This window comes from Oncorhynchus gorbuscha, linkage group LG23 (genome assembly GCF_021184085.1).
Source record: "Oncorhynchus gorbuscha isolate QuinsamMale2020 ecotype Even-year linkage group LG23, OgorEven_v1.0, whole genome shotgun sequence".
Lineage (NCBI taxonomy): Eukaryota > Metazoa > Chordata > Actinopteri > Salmoniformes > Salmonidae > Oncorhynchus > Oncorhynchus gorbuscha.
In genome coordinates this window covers 21,297,348-21,314,333 of record NC_060195.1, presented here as the reverse complement: position 1 = coordinate 21,314,333, position 16,986 = coordinate 21,297,348, and the positions used below count along the sequence as shown (strand labels likewise).

Genomic DNA, 16,986 nt, shown 5'->3' with positions numbered 1-16,986 from the left:
TTTAAATTGAAATACATAAGTCTAAGCAACTGTTGATGTGGTCTGTTTCAGTATCTGTCTTCTCTCAGTTCTATCAAACCAGTGAGGTTCAGAGATGGGCCCTACCTTTGGCTTTGGAGGGGGAGGCAGGGGAGGAGCTTGCCACAGGCTTGCGTAGGCCACTGCTGTAACTACTGCTACGTGGGGGTTCAGAGGGCCGTCCTGAGGAGTTGAGGCCGCTGCTGTAACTGCTGCTACGGGGAGATTCTACAGGCCAGGAGACTGGGTGGGGGCTGGTGGTGCTATTGTGCCCTGACAGGCTGCTGGATGTACTCTGGCTTGTGGTCAGGGTGCTGGCTAGTCTGGGCTGCTGGGCTGCTACCTCGGACTTCCTCCTCTTCCTGTAGTCACTGGTTGAGCTGTGGACACTGATAGATAGGTTAAGTCCTGAGTTTGCCACACATTAATTCAAGCTATACTACCGTGCAAAAGTTTGGGGTCACATAGAAATTTCCTTGATTTTGAAAGAAAAGCAAATGTTTTGTCTATTAAAATAACATACATTTGACCAGAAATACAGTGTAGACGTTGTTAGCATTTCTAAGCATCCAAACTTTTGAACGGTAGTATAATCAAAATAGACCAACAGTAAATTGCTTACGTTTGTATTTATTTTCATACATCATCAATTTCGGTTTAGTGTTATTTTGCCAGAAAGCAGCATGCCTCCTAAGGGTTCTTTAAAATGACCAGTATTCCACACACAAACCATTCCTCCTCATGGGATGAAACATAATTCCCAGTATGAGATGTGAATATGAGCCTCATCAACAACTCTTCTTCAGATAACAGTTGTCTACTGACTGTATCCATACTGTTACAGTAGGCTATAATGTTTATTACAGTACGCCCACTTGGAATACAGAGCCGTGAGGAGGGATGACAAGTATAGATTTGCCCTAGCGGGCCACAGTGGAAGAGGTGTGGGGGGGGGGCTGAGATTCATGGCTGAGTTGACAGCACTCAAGGGCACGGCTATTCCAGCTGTCCCACTCAGTGCACACCGCTCCATATATACAGTACACTGGGTAAGGTGTTGCCTGACAAATTCCACATAAAGCAAAGAGTCTGGGCCATTTTGTTAAAGATGTGTCAACATAATTTGCTATAGACTCTTGAGAATCAATGGTTGTTTAATAGAGAGGGATCTGACTTACCTTGATGACCTGTCTGTGTTCCTGTCTGTAGAGGGCTGTTGGAGGGAACTCTGAAAGCGAGCAGAGAGAAGGATGAGTGCCAAGTGAACAGACAGAGTGTAAACAAACAGAGCTCCTTCAGAAAGCTACTATACCCAGCACCCTCTCACAGCAGCCTCTGTCTGAGAACACAAGGCTTTGGAAAAATCCATGAAATGCTGAATTAAATACCTTCCAACGTCAACCTTTAACATTTTTCCTTGGTTTCTGTCACTGTGAAAAGGGTATGTTCCCCTGTCAAAAACCTACAGCGATGATTCACTTACGAGAGTTTCAATGTCGAACAAGGCAGGGAACTCCTTGTACACCTGGCTGGAGAAGATGACCATTCCCCCTGCTACTGAGGCAGAAGCCTGGTAATAGTTCATTAGTTGCCTCTTTCTCTCTCTGCCCAACAGAGCCCCGCACATTTTTTAAAACCCTCTTTAAAAGTAGACCTGATGCCGGTTGCCAGGAATGGAGTGTCACTGTGACAGACTGGTGACCGGTAAACATAAATACTGTTCTAAGCGACAGCTACCGCACAGGCAAACACGTCATTGGACGGGCCAAGACCCCCCATGACGATCCCTCTCAGGTCCAGGAAGCTCTATGGTTGATTATACGATATCCTAGCCACCTATCTCCTGCCATAACTTATACAGTGGCTTCCTCCAATATATTCATCATATAATTCATTTAATGACCACGTAAAGTTTATTATTTGAGATGAGTGTGTAACTTACTCTTATAGTAAAATAGCTACTTTGCAAGTTATGAGAGACATAGCAAACTTGGTCTATAGACAGAAAACAGACAGCGCTGTATAATCAGAAGTGATATTCATCACACTGCCTGTGAAGTACAGACATTGTACATGGCACATCAGCAATGTACAGTACCTATCTAGTACTTTCCCCCTTACTGACAATTCAAAGAAACAAATCCTACCTTACAGTGTTTAAGTCCTTATTTGTGATGTCATCTCAAAGAAGTTACTGTAACATTCACTGGCAGACAAAAGATCCTTTACCTCGTCAGTACGGGGGAAAGCTACTTTAAGATACTTTACCTCGTCAGTAAGGGGGAAAGCTACTTTAAGATCCTTTACCTCGTCAGTAAGGGGGAAAGCTACTTTAAGCTACTTTACCTCGTCAGTAAGGGGGAAAGCTACTTTAAGCTACTTTACCTCGTCAGTAAGGGGGAAAGCTACTTTAAGATACTTTACCTCGTCAGTAAGGGGGAAAGCTACTTTAAGCTACTTTACCTCATCAGTAAGGGGGAAAGCTACTTTAAGATCCTTTACCTCGTCAGTAAGGGGGAAAGCTACTTTAAGATCCTTTACCTCGTCAGTAAGGGGGAAAGCTACTTTAAGATAATTTACCTCGTCAGTAAGGGGGAAAGCTACTTTAAGATACTTTACCTCGTCAGTAAGGGGGAAAGCTACTTTAAGCTACTTTACCTCGTCAGTAAGGGGGAAAGCTACTTTAACCTACTTTACCTAGTCAGAAAAAATGTGGGTGAAACTGGATATATGTTGAACAAAAATATAAAACACAACATGCAACAATTTCAGTTCATATAAGGAATTACAGTCAATTTAAATAAATAAATTAGGCCATAATCTATTGATTTTGCATCACTGGGCAGGGGCGCAGCCATAGGCACAGCCACTTGGGAGCAAGGCTCAGCCAATCAGAATTTGTTTTTCCCCACAAAAGGGCTTTATTACAGACAGAAATACTCCTCAGTTTCATCAGTTGTCCAGGTGGCTGGTCTCAGACGATCCCGCAGCTGAAGAAGCCGGATTTGAAGGTCCTGGGCTGGCATAGTTACACATGATCTGTGGTTGTGAGGCCGGTTGTACGTACAGTACTGCCAAATTCTCTAAAATGACGTTGGAGGCGGCATATGATAGAGAAATTAACATTACAACTGCACGCTCCCTCAAAACTTGAGACATCTGTGGTATTGTGTTATGTGACAAAACTGCACATTTTAGAGTGGCCTTTGATTGTCCCCAGCACAAGGTGCACCTGTGTAATGATCATGCTGTTTAATCATCTTCTTGATATGCCACACCTGTCAGGTGAATGGATTATCTTGGGAAAGGAGAAATGCTCACTGACAGGGATGTAAACAAATTTGGGCACAAAATATGTGAGAAATATGCTTTTTGTGCACATGGAAAATGCCTGCGATCTTTTATTTTACCTCATGAAACACGAGACCAATACTTTACATGTGTTTATATTTTTGTTCAGTATGTAGCCTAATACTCTAGTAAACATGTCCACATAAAGGTCTCTGTCAGAGCCTATTGAAGCAAAGCAGAAGTCCTAAATGCTGAGCTAAGACTAATACTGTCTCTAGCTAAGACATATAGACTATACACATTATCAAAGTATATAATGTAATACTCTCAAAAGCAAACATGGCAGTTGACAATGGCTGTTGCCTCAACAACTGACTTGCCCGTTAACCTACTGCTTTGAATCAATGACATGACAAAGAAACACTATGAAAAAGAAAACAAATAATGGTGACTGTGTTCTGGGGAGTAAAAGAGACTTTCAGTAAACTTTCAGTCTTTCCTGAGAGGAGTTTCAGGCTTTCCTGAGAGGAGATTCAGTCTTTTCTGAGAGGAGTTTCAGTCTTTCCTGAGAGGAGTTTCAGGCTTTCCTGAGAGTACTTTCAGCCTTTCCTGAGAGGAGTTTCAGGCTTTCCTGAGAGTAGTTTCAGTCTTTCCTGAGAGTAGTTTCAGTCTTTCCTGAGAGTAGTTTCAGTCTTTCCTGAGAGTAGTTTCAGGCTTTCCTGAGAGGAGTTCCAGTCTTTCCTGAGAGTAGTTTCAGGCTTTGGTGAGAGTAGTTTCAGTCTTTCCTGAGAGGAGTTTCAGTCTTTCCTGAGAGTAGTTTCAGGCTTTCCTGAGAGGAGTTCCAGTCTTTCCTGAGAGTAGTTTCAGGCTTTCCTGAGAGGAGTTCCAGTCTTTCCTGAGAGTAGTTTCAGGCTTTGGTGAGAGTAGTTTCAGTCTTTCCTGAGAGTAGTTTCAGTCTTTCCTGAGAGTAGTTTCAGCCTTTCCTGAGAGTAGTTTCAGTCTTTCCTGAGAGGAGTTTCAGTCTTTCCTGAGAGTAGTTTCAGGCTTTGCCGAGAGTAGTTTCAGTCTTTCCTGAGAGTAGTTTCAGGCCTTCCTGAGAGTAGTTTCAGGCTTTCCTGAGAGTAGTTTCAGTCTTACCTGAGAGTAGTTTCAACCTTTCCTGAGAGTAGTTTCAGGCTTTCCTGAGAGTAGTTTCAGGCTTTGCTGAGAGTAGATTCAGTCTTTCCTGAGAGTAGTTTCAGGCCTCCCTGAGAGTAGTTTCAGGCTTTCCTGAGAGTAGTTTCAGGCTTTGCCGAGAGTAGTTTCAGTCTTTCCTGAGAGTAGTTTCAGGCCTTCCTGAGAGTAGTTTCAGTCTTTCCTGAGAGTAGTTTCAGCCTTTCCTGAGAGTAGTTTCAACCTTTCCTGAGAGTAGTTTCAGCATTTCCTGAGAGTAGTTTCAGTCTTTCCTGAGAGTAGTTTCAGTCTTTCCTGAGAGTAGTTTCAACCTTTCCTGAGAGTAGTTTCAGTCTTTCCTGAGAGTAGTTTCAGTCTTTCCTGAGAGTAATTTCAACCTTTCCTGAGAGTAGTTTCAATCTTTCCTGAGAGTAGTTTCAGTCTTTCCTGAGAGTAGTTTCAACCTTTCCTGAGAGTAGTTTCAACCTTTCCTGAGAGTAGTTTCAGTCTTTCCTGAGAGTAGTTTCAGTCTTTCCTGAGAGTAGTTTCAGTCTTTCCTGAGAGTAGTTTCAACCTTTCCTGAGAGTAGTTTCAGTCTTTCCTGAGAGTAGTTTCAGTCTTTCCTGAGAGTAGTTTCAGTCTTTCCTGAGAGTAGTTACAACCTTTCCTGAGAGTAGTTTCAGTCTTTCCTGAGAGTAGTTTCAACCTTTCCTGAGAGTAGTTTCAACCTTTCCTGAGAGTAGTTTCAGTCTTTCCTGAGAGTAGTTTCAACCTTTCCTGAGAGTAGTTTCAGTCTTTCCTGAGAGTAGTTTCAGTCTTTCCTGAGAGTAGTTTCAGTCTTTCCTGAGAGTAGTTTCAGTCTTTCCTGAGAGTAGTTTCAGTCTTTCCTGAGAGTAGTTTCAACCTTTCCTGAGAGTAGTTTCAGTCTTTCCCGAGAGTAGTTTCAGTGCCAGGTGGGGCACTGCTACTACTGTACTAATAATACTAATACTACTACTACTGCTGTGCCTCTAAAACTGCTACTGCTGTACCTCTACTACTGCTACTGCTGTACCTCTAAAACTGCTACTGCTGTACCTCTACTACTACTACTGCTGTACCTCTACTACTACTACTGTACCTCTACTACTACTACTGCTGTACCTCTACTACTACTACTACTACTGCTGTACCTCTACTACTACTACTACTACTACTACTGCTGTACCTCTACTACTACTACTACTACTGATGTACCTCTACTACTACTACTACTACTACTACTACTGCTGTACCTCTACTACTGCTACTACTGTACCTCTACTACTACTACTACTACTACTACTGCTGCTGTACCTCTACTACTACTGCTGTACCTCTACTACTACTACTACTACTGCTGTACCTCTACTACTGCTGTACCTCTACTAATACTACTACTACTACTGCTGTACCTCTACTACTGCTGTACCTCTACTACTACTACTACTACTACTACTGCTGTACCTCTACTACTACTACTACTACTACTGCTGTACCTCTACTACTGCCGTACCTCTACTACTACTACTACTACTGCTGTAACTCTACTACTGCTGTACCTCTACTACTGCTGTACCTCTACTACTACTACTACTACTGCTGTACCTCTACTACTGCTGTACCTCTACTACTACTACTACTACTACTACTACTGCTGTACCTCTACTACTGCTGTACCTCTACTACTGCTGTACCTCTACTACTACTACTACTACTGCTGTACCTCTACTACTGCTGTACCTCTACTACAACTGTACCTCTACTACTGCTGTACCTCTACTACTGCTACTACTACTGCTGTACCTCTACTACTGCTGTACCTCTACTACAACTGTACCTCTACTACTGCTGTACCTCTACTACTGCTGTACCTCTACTACTGCTGTACCTCTACTACTACTACTACTACTGCTGTACCTCTACTACTGCTGTACCTCTACTACTGCTGTACCTCTACTACTACTACTACTACTGCTGTACCTCTACTACTGCTGTACCTCTACTACAACTGTACCTCTACTACTGCTGTACCTCTACTACTGCTGTACCTCTACTACTGCTGTACCTCTACTACTGCTGTACCTCTACTACTACTACGGTACCTCTACTACTAGTACTACTGTACCTCTACTACCGCTGTACCTCTACTACTGCTGTACCTCTACTACTGCTGTACCTCTACTACTGCTGTACCTCTACTACTACTACTGCTGTACCTCTACTACTACTACTACTACTACTACTGTACCTCTACTACTACTACTACTGCTGTACCTCTACTACTACTACTACTGCTGTACCTCTACTACTACTACTACTACTACTACTGCTGTACCTCTACTACTGCTGTACCTCTCCACATAAACAGTAGGGGCTGAATAACAGGCATGCAGTGGCATGTTTACCTCAACTATATAATCCAGACGTTTTTTAGGAGGCTGAACCCAGAGGCAGAGGATGAGGAGATGAGGAAGTGGAGGAAGAGGAGGCAGGGGCATCATGAGAAGGAACATGTGGAGAGAGTTACATGGTTAAAGATCACTCACACACTCAGCTGTGCACCTACACAACTCTTGTGTGTACAAAGAAATAAACACTTGAGAATGCTTGTCCAAACGTGAACACAACACACACCAAACACAGCAAAAGTAAGAAAAGGAAGGATGAACAAGCTCGATCAAGAAGCTACTGTCAAACATGCAAAAGCAATCAAATGAAAATGTGTTGAAAGCTCTCAGAGTGCTCAAGGAGTTGCTGTGAGGCAGGTCCAAAGAGTATATGGCAAGCAGTCTTACACACCATAGATCATGTGATTTACTCTTGTGCTAAATGACATCATTGCAAACATGCGTTCCACATCAGTGAATTGTGCAGCCTTGACCCTACTGCTGTGAGGTCCAAACAGTCTAGCATGTAAAACAACGACAAGCCTAATCACAAGCCTAATCACACGTTGCTAAAATGTTGGATGAACTGAGCAGAAATATTACATTTTTAGTCCCCGTCAGTGGACTGACATCATCATTGACAATTATTATATATTTTGTTGCCCATTTCAGCCAGTTATTTCTGGCCTCTCTTCAGGCAGAGGTCAAGTATTTTCCTCATCAGTGGAACAAACACAACCACTGTGCTTGCGTCCCAAATGACACCCTATTCCATGTAATGCAATATAAAGGGAATAGAGTGCCATTTGGGACACCTGTGACATGCTATTATGCTAATAGTGCACAACACGTTCATCCCACTGGGGCACAAGCTTAACACATGGCCACACATTTCCCACCATGGGGCTGCAGTGCTAGCAGCCGCAGCCAGGGGGCGATACATTAGCACCTTATGGCGCTGGCTAACGGAGAGAACCACAGAGGCCCTCACTTACCGGACGTCCAAACTCCAGCTCAGCAAAGAACTTATACCAAGGCTCATCCTCTAAATCTACCTCAGTAGGGTTTGAGTTACTAGTATTCTGGATTGACAGGGTGGAGAGGAGAGAAGAGAGGGAAGAGAGGAAGGAGCGGAGGAAAATCAACACAGAGTAAGGGTGAGAATGATCCATGATAAACAGCAGAGTAAAATGGATGCAAATGAACAGCAACATTGGGAAAACAATTGCAAAAAGGTACTAAGTAATATATAATTAGAAACAAAGTAGGCATTGGTTTCAAGCTGAAAAAGAAAGGAAATTCACATGAGCACCACAATGCCTACTTCACCCATGCTCTACCAAGGGTTGCCAGCACACCGCTTTGACCTACTACTACAGTAGCTATGTTGGTGTATTGTACTTCAAACAATGTGTAGGCAGGTTGCTTAGGATTTAAACCATCGTAACCAGCCAAATTCATTCACAGGGTAACCTCAAGATCACACCAGCAGAGGGCAGTAAGTCACCACAACATGAACCTTGATCTATCCACAGAGCAGTACAGTACACTTTCACTGAGAAACAGAGCATGAATGCACTGCAGCAACACTCATTGGGAATCATCTCAACCCTCAGAAACAAGATATTTAAAATACACTTCTTGTAAGCAATAACACAGATCCTCAGTTTGAACTGCAATGGTATTTGTCCGCAGTCTCAAGCAAGCTTTGAGGTAATATAGCTTAGGGGAGACTGGGGTAAATTGGGATTAAAGGGTTTGTTGGGGTAAAGGGTTTGTTGGGGTAAAGGGTTTATTGGGGTAAAGGGTTTATTGGGGTAAAGGGTTTGTTGGGGTAAAGGGTTTATTGGGGTAAAGGGTTTGTTGGGGTAAAGGGTTTATTGGGGTAAAGGGTTTATTGGGGTAAAGGGTTTATTGGGGTAAAGGGTTCGTTGAGGTAAAGAGTTTATTGGGGTAAAGGGTTCGTTGAGGTAAAGAGTTAGTTGAGGTAAAGGGTTCGTTGAGGTAAAAAGTTAGTTGAGGTAAAAGGTTTATTGGGGTAAAGGGTTTGTTGGGGTAAATGGTTTGTTGAGGTAAAGAGTTAGTTGAGGTAAAGGGTTTATTGGGGTAAAGGGTTTGTTGAGGTAAAGAGTTAGTTGAGGTAAAGGGTTTATTGGGGTAAAGGGTTTATTGGGGTAAAGGGTTCGTTGAGGTAAAGAGTTTATTGGGGTAAAGGGTTCGTTGAGGTAAAGAGTTAGTTGAGGTAAAGGGTTCGTTGAGGTAAAGGGTTCGTTGAGGTAAAGAGTTAGTTGAGGTAAAGGGTTCGTTGAGGTAAAGGGTTCGTTGAGGTAAAGAGTTTATTGGGGTAAAGGGTTCGTTGAGGTAAAGAGTTAGTTGAGGTAAAAGGTTTATTGGGGTAAAGGGTTTGTTGGGGTAAATGGTTTGTTGAGTTAAAGAGTTAGTTGAGGTAAAGGGTTTATTGGGGTAAAGGGTTTGTTGAGGTAAAGAGTTAGTTGAGGTAAAGGGTTTATTGGGGTAAAGGGTTTATTGGGGTAAAGGGTTTATTGGGGTAAAGGGTTCGTTGAGGTAAAGTGTTAGTTGAGGTAAAAGGTTTATTGGGGTGAAGGGTTCGTTGAGGTGAAGGGTTAGTTGAGCCAAAGGGTTAGTTGAGCCACCCTTGTTTCTAGCAATACAAAATCAATAATTTGACCAAATACTCAGGAAGAGATAATCATTTCATGGAGTCTGTGAAGGAAAAAAACACATGGAAAAAATGAAAAGCAAGTTAGGTCCAAAAATCTGATTTTGATCAAGTCAACTGAATGTATTGTGTTAAGAGGTTTATTGATGCTTGTATCTAAACCAATGTAGGTAGTTTTAAGATTGTTCTATACATCAGTTGGAGTCTTTATAAGCTTCAATATGAGGTCCTAAACCTAGCATGAAAGTGCAGCTTGTAGCTTTGTGGGCTATTATAGTCAACATGTTTGCTTTGGGGTAAGTTGAGCCTATGGCCACAGGGTAAAGTTGAGCCAAAGGCAAATTGAGCAAATTAAAGCGTTTTCTTCCCATGCGTAATGCAAGGCATTATCCCTGGGATATTTAAAAATATATATTTCACCTTTATTTATACAGGTAAGTTCATTAAGAACATATTCTTATTTACAATAACGTCCTGGCTATGAGGTAATGACAGTGCCTGGCCTATGTTTTAAAGTGTTTAAAGTAAAAAGTGTTTGTTCGGTGTTAAGCCTTTGTTAATAAACAATATTAAAAATGATTAAAAGGCAAAAACAGTGATTGTGAATGTGATGAATTGTGTTTGTGTTGAATTGTGTTTGGGAAATAAAAATAGATATGGTTTTAAAAAGGTAGTGGAAATATTTAATTCAGTACAGAAATGTGTAGGCAGCTTAACTTACACTGTCTCGCGGGTCAACTTACCCCATACCCAGAGTAAGTTGTCCCAAGAGACCACTTTTAATGGACAACCTATGTTTTCAAAACTGTCATATTTACATGAATTCTGAATTATTTCCAAGGATAGACAACATCCTGAAATATATGTAGATATCATTGTTGGAAATAATATTATATTTCCCTTGACGGAGTGATGCTGAATGTAAAACTTGGCTAAACTTACCCCACTCTCCCCTACTGGAAAGAGGAAAACAGTAAATACCTTTGATAGTCTAATTACACCGCCACTGAAATGAAATACTGCCACAAAATAAACTATGTTTCTGTTCCACGTAAGTGGCTCAGAACAATGGTGCATTTCAAACCACTCAGCTAATGAGATGAACCCTGCAGGGCACATGGTCTGCTGCTGAAACAGTCCACTGCTAATTACCTGCTAGGAGGAGTGATATCAACAAGGGTCATTTAGTTGAGTTCAAATGTCATCCCAGCAAACCAGGGACAATGCCTAAACATTAGCTAAGATTCCCATTAAGGTCTAGTTAGGGTTTTTATCTATAATTAGGATGACAACATCCCAAAAACATTAAAATAATTGATTATGTTAGAGGCTTCATGATGCTTGTATCTAAACCAACATAGGTAGTTTTAAAATGGTTCCATACATCAGTTGAGGTCTGTATACACTGAAATAATGTTTTTTTTATAACACTTTTTAAAATGTGTTTTGAATGAAATATCCTTGGAGTGTTCTCCTAACTTTCACTAAAATGTTCTACACATCATCTGTAACAACCACCACAGAACACTCCCCAAACGTTTCCAGGTAAAGAACGTTCTTGCAATATCAGTTGAATGTTTCATTCAAACATTATATAAAAAATCAGCACGACAATATTTGTGTTATGAGAGCATTTACAACAACCTAACGAATGTTCTGGGAACTTTCACAGAACCAATTTCGGTTTGCTGGGATTAGTTTAGTGGCGAGTGACTGGTCTTACCTGTCTCTCCTGCTCCAAAATTGAGGATTTCCCAGGTTCATAGTCAAAGATGCTCCGAGGTTCTGCACGATATTTCCTGGTGTCCACCTTTCTGTCAGGGGGTCCATATTGGTTTCTTGTTAGGGGATACAGAGACATTTTATTATGCAGTGGCCCACTTGTTCCAAAAGTTACCATGCTAAATAATTTCAATTTGTGTATTTTACCCCCTTTTTCCTCCCAATTTCAATCTTGTCTCATCGCGGCAACTCTCCAACAGGCTAGGGAGATGCGAAGGTCGAGTCATGCGTCCTCCGAAACATGACCCGCCAAACCACGCTCCTTAACCAGGAAGCAAGCCGCACCAGTGTATCAGAGGAAACACCGCTCAACTGGCGACCGGAGTCAGCCTGCAGGCGTCCGGCCCGCCACAAGGAGTCGATAGAGCGTGATGAGCCAAGTAAAGCCCCCCCGGCCAAACCCTCCCCTAACCCAGACAACGCTGGGCCAATTGTGCGCTGCCCTATGGGACTCCCGGTCACGGACAGTTGTGACATAGCCTGGGATCGAACCCGGGTCTGTAGTGACGCCTCAAGCACTGCGATGCAGTACCTTAGATCGCTGCCACTCGGGAGGCCCTTGATAGGAATTTTTAAATAATTTTGTCTTACTTGTCTACCGTGCCTCTGTCCCTCTCGCGCTCCCTTTCTCGAACATGTGCCGATGAGAGTGTGGGAGGGGGTGTGGGGGGCATGGGTGAGGGCGAGGTTAAGGAATTTGTGTTCCTGAAGACATTGCATGTGCTGTTGTCAGACACACTCTTGGTCATTGGCCGGTACGTGTGGGTCTGGGGCGGAGCGTGGGTCTGCAAGGACTTGGCTGGCCGATAGTCTGGGGCTGAGCGATGATGTCTATCTGTAATAACAACAGATGCGTGTGACAGATGCATCCAACAGATGCAATCCAGAATGTAGGCATGAATTCAAAGGTGAAATTTGTATGACATATGTATCTCTATCATATTCCAGGCACTCAGCACACAGACTTTTGATTCATGTGTGATTCATGTGATGAAATAATACATTTCTTACCGGTATTCACTACTGTGTGGGTGGTATTATATGGGTCCATATTTTCATTTTCTGTGATAAACACCAAAGTAGGATGATTAGCTGTGCACTGCAACTCATCGTGTAAAAGCAATGACTGTTTAGTTTGTTTTCATACAGTGATTCATTTCTTAAGCTATTCTACATGTGGTCAAAGATAATGGCAACACCATCTATGTGTAATGCATTATGAATATATTACAGGAATGATCATATTTGTATAGGCTGCTATAAGGAGCCAATTGACTGCTCATAACACATCTTCAAATACAATATGGGTATTACAAAAGGCACCACCAATGCAGTGTGTGCAGGTATTGCTGAAATAATGAAAACAAATATGAAGCATATGGTTGAATGTCATTGTTGTCAATGTGTGTGACCCCTGACCTGTGTAATCCCTGTGGGGTCAGTACTAGCTGGCTCACATTATGCAGGAACTGCACTGTCAGATTCCCAGTAATGACATTTCTCTAAGCTGCAGACTGCTGAGCAAAGCTGCTCTATTGTCAAATAGTCAGCTGTTGTCACCCCCCCCCCTCTCTCTATGTATGTATGTATGTATGTATGTATGTATGTATGTATGTATGTATGTATGTATGTATGTATGTATGTATGTATGTATGTATGTATGTATGTATGTATGTATGTATGTATGTATGTATGTATGTATGTATGTATGTATGTATGTATGTATGTAGTTCAATGTAGGCCAATGTCACTGTAGGACTATCCCATTTAGTTTATCCCAAACTATCCCATTTAGAATCCCTTCTCCTCAGGGACTGGCCAAGTGGAGAGATGGATTAGGTGGAACTACATCCTGAAGATATTATGGAAATGAGCTCTTACCTGGTTTGTGTACCACGTGAATCTGCTTGAACATGGACTTATACCAGTCCTTTGGCCTGTCCACGGTCTTTAAGAAAAACATACAACAAAATCATAAACCCCCTCTGGACCGTTTTGCCAAAAATAACACCCACAAAACAAAGTAGTGAGATGTGGACACATAGAGACATCCACAGTATTAGTATACATATCAATGTATTAGATCAGGTTACCATTACATAATGAGATATACGTTGTGTTCCAAATGTCACCCTATTCCCTCTACTACAGGGCCACGGTCAAAAGTAGTGTACTATGAAAGGAATATGATACCATTTGGGACATATACAAAGTGGTTGTTTGCAGGCTGGCCAATGAATTTGACCTCAAGTTGGCATGCTTTTTCCCAGGGTTTCATAAAACACCCCAGGGACAGAAAATCTATTTCTCCTCTCACAATACAGTCCTGGGACGGCCAGGCCTAGCCAGATGGCCTGCATTGATTGGAGATTAGGAACACAGTCATGATTTATAGGACGCAACCACTTACATGTACGCTATAACATTTCACCTTTTGAGTTTTACACCAACATAAGCCTTTATTCATCTATGCAAAAATCTCTCTGGTGGTGGTAGAGAACCAAAGCTACACTGTAGCTCAGAAGATAGCTTTTTTCCTGAAATATCCTTAACCACAAGTTGACAGAGAAGTCCTTATGGATTATCAATAGATAACAAGTTATAAGCCCAAAGCACTAAGCTCCCTCTTGGTAGTCTAGTCTAATTTAGCAGCAAAATACACCCTACATCATGACAATGCAGAAATACGCATACAAATAAATACAGTATACAGGGTTCATACAGACAGTGGCAAGTACTTTTTCAAGTACTGATGTATATTTTCAAGGACCATCAATTTGCTATAGTTCCTATTATGCAATGGTTTCTAGTCGCCACCAGATGGCAGTATATCGCCAAAACCTCATGAAAAAAAACAACTACTTACTATTCATCCCCACCTAACAGGTTCTACTCAATAATACGTGTTTCACTACTTATTTACTACATACATGAGTGGTAAGTCAGGACCGATGATGTTGACTGATTTCTTTATAAGAACTGTAACTCAGTGAATCTTGGAAATTGTTGTATGTTTTTGTTCAGAGTAAATAATACTATTAAATTGTCTTTACATTGAAATTGTCTTCATATTTCACACAATTTTAGGTCCCACAGGCTGTCCCAACACATAATGACATGAAAGTGAATTCCGACAGAGTAAAAGGCCCTTAGTTGATTCTAAAATGTTGTATTCTACACCCATTTGAAGAGAAACAAGTTATTAATGTGTTTGATAAGATTAAAGACTCTCTCAGGGGGCCCCATTTACATTTTAGGGGACCCAACATGGTCCCGGACCCCAAGTTTGGGAACCATTATACTACTAACCTCTCTCCCTGCTGGCATCAATGCTTCCTCTCTCTGTCTATCTCCTTTGCCTCTTTCATTGCAGCCTGACTCACCACTGTCTGTCTCACTACTCTTTATAAAGAAAAGGTATTTTGTTAAGAGAACTCTTTTGATTATAGCTTGCTTAATTTCAGTCAACTGCTCCTGCTCAGGTCTGCTGAGGTCAGATTCCGTGCAACGTTAGCTTCTAACTTCATCCTTCTAGCCACTTAGTTATAGCTAGCTACCTGGCTAATGAACAGAGCCCTTGAGCAATCTAGCTAGCTAGACATCTGACTGACATATCAGTGATTATTTACCGGTTGTACACTCATTCTTCGAGAGTCAGAGAGGGGGGGGGGGGGGTTGTTTGGAGGACACGGCAGAAGTTGAGGGATGCTAAATTAATTCCCATTGTCAGTGGCGTCTCGCTACTTTCCACTATTGGTCTGGATTGAGGTAGTTAGTTTCACCTCTCGGTCTATGTCGTGTGCGGAGTTTCCCATTGGACAGAGTGGCGAATGCACTGCTAACAAGGCAAATCCGGGGGAGCAGGCGAACATAATGAGCATACATTAATCATTCATGATTCCACTCGTTCGCAGAGGTAGGAGCAATTAGAACAGATCAAGAAGCCTTCTGAGCGTTGATCAACAATTAGAACTCAGATCAAGAAGCCTTCTGAGCGTTGATCAACAATTAGAACTCAGATCAAGAAGCCTTCTGAGCGTTGATCAACAATTAGAACTCAGATCAAGAAGCCTTCTGAGCATTGATCAACAATTAGAACTCAGATCAAGAAGCATTCTGAGCGTTGATCAACAATTAGAACTCAGATCAAGAAGCCTTCTGAGCGTTGATCAACAATTAGAACTCAGATCAAGAAGCATTCTGAGCGTTGATCAACAATTAGAACTCAGATCAAGAAGCATTCTGAGCGTTGATCAACAATTAGAACTCAGATCAAGAAGCATTCTGAGCGTTGATCAACAATTAGAACTCAGATCAAGAAGCATTCTGAGCGTTGATCAACAATTAGAACTCAGATCAAGAAGCATTCTGAGCGTTGATCAACAATTAGAACTCAGATCAAGAAGCCTTCTGAGCATTGATCAACAATTAGAACTCAGATCAAGAAGCATTCTGAGCGTTGATCAACAATTAGAACTCAGATCAAGAAGCCTTCTGAGCGTTGATCAACAATTAGAACTCAGATCAAGAAGCATTCTGAGCGTTGATCAACAATTAGAACTCAGATCAAGAAGCCTTCTGAGCGTTGATCAACAATTAGAACTCAGATCAAGAAGCATTCTGAGCGTTGAGCAATAATAATAGTAATAAGTGAAATAATGATAATTAAATTAAATTAATTAAAAAGGTGCGTAAACACTATTTCACAAATAAAAAGGTGTGTTTATCCTCCACTACATCCCAGGCTGGGTCTGGCAAAACCCATTCATAAACATCAATATCTTGCCAGGCAGGCTTGTATCTACATTTGCCTAACATTTTAGCTATCAATTTTTTGATGGCACCTAATCAGTCAGTTCTGTACCTGCCTGGGCTGAGGGGCAGTGTGGGTGGAATGAGCGAGCTCCCCTGGCAAACACAGCACAAAACACATGAGGAAATAAAACTCTGTAGTCTGCCTGGAAATGTATTCGCAGGACCAATATATTTTTGTAATGTTTTTCATATTAAAATATTTGATAATTTTCTGTTCTCCTCTCATTTTAATTCAAGTACTTTTCAAGTATCAACTTGAGAAAACGTCTGTTTTTCAAGGTATTCCAGTACTTGAATTTCAGAGTGCCAAATTCAAGTACGTTAAGCACCTCAAGTACCTTGTGAACCCTGGTATGAAATAGAGGTAAGCCCTGTCCTCCACTGTAGTAGCAGTATACTCTGTGTGTCCCAAATGGCACCATATTCCCTATATACCCTATTCCCTGTATACAATATTACCCTATTCACTATATAGCCTATTCCCTATATGGTCTATTCTCTATTTAGCCTATTCCCTATATATCCTATTCCCTATGTAGTCTATTCCCTATATAGCCTATTCCCTATATATCCTATTCCCTATATATCCTATTCCCGATATAGCCTATTCCCTATTTAGCCTATTTAGGTGATTCCCTATATATCCTATTCCCTATGTAGTCTATTCCCTATATAGCCTATTCCCTATATATACTATTCCCTATTTAGCCTATTCCCTATATATCCTATATATCCTATTCCCTATATAGCCTATTCCCAATATATCATATTCCCTATATATCCTATTCCCTATTTAGCCTATACAGTGGGGCAAAAAAGTATTTAGTCAGCCACCAATTG

General features: G+C 41.6%; 1 protein-coding gene across 11 annotated transcripts in view; it reads right to left on the bottom strand.

Annotated features, from left to right (window-relative positions):
- sorbs2b (sorbin and SH3 domain containing 2b) overlaps positions 1-16,986 on the bottom strand; it is an 85,567-nt gene that overhangs the window by 23,402 nt on the left and 45,179 nt on the right. For 9 of the 11 annotated variants that reach the window (XM_046322881.1, XM_046322882.1, XM_046322880.1 and 6 more), the window contains 8 exons: positions 13,213-13,279; positions 12,343-12,393; positions 11,923-12,166; positions 11,273-11,387; positions 7,865-7,951; positions 6,888-6,920; positions 1,197-1,246; positions 106-407 (listed from right to left, as the gene is read on the bottom strand). In XM_046322881.1, coding sequence (XP_046178837.1) covers positions 106-407; positions 1,197-1,246; positions 6,888-6,920; positions 7,865-7,951; positions 11,273-11,387; positions 11,923-12,166; positions 12,343-12,393; positions 13,213-13,279 — 949 coding nt within the window. The remainder of the gene's footprint in view (positions 1-105; positions 408-1,196; positions 1,247-6,887; positions 6,921-7,864; positions 7,952-11,272; positions 11,388-11,922; positions 12,167-12,342; positions 12,394-13,212; positions 13,280-16,986) is intronic. The other 2 variants (XM_046322887.1, XM_046322888.1) reach the window with 2 other exon arrangements.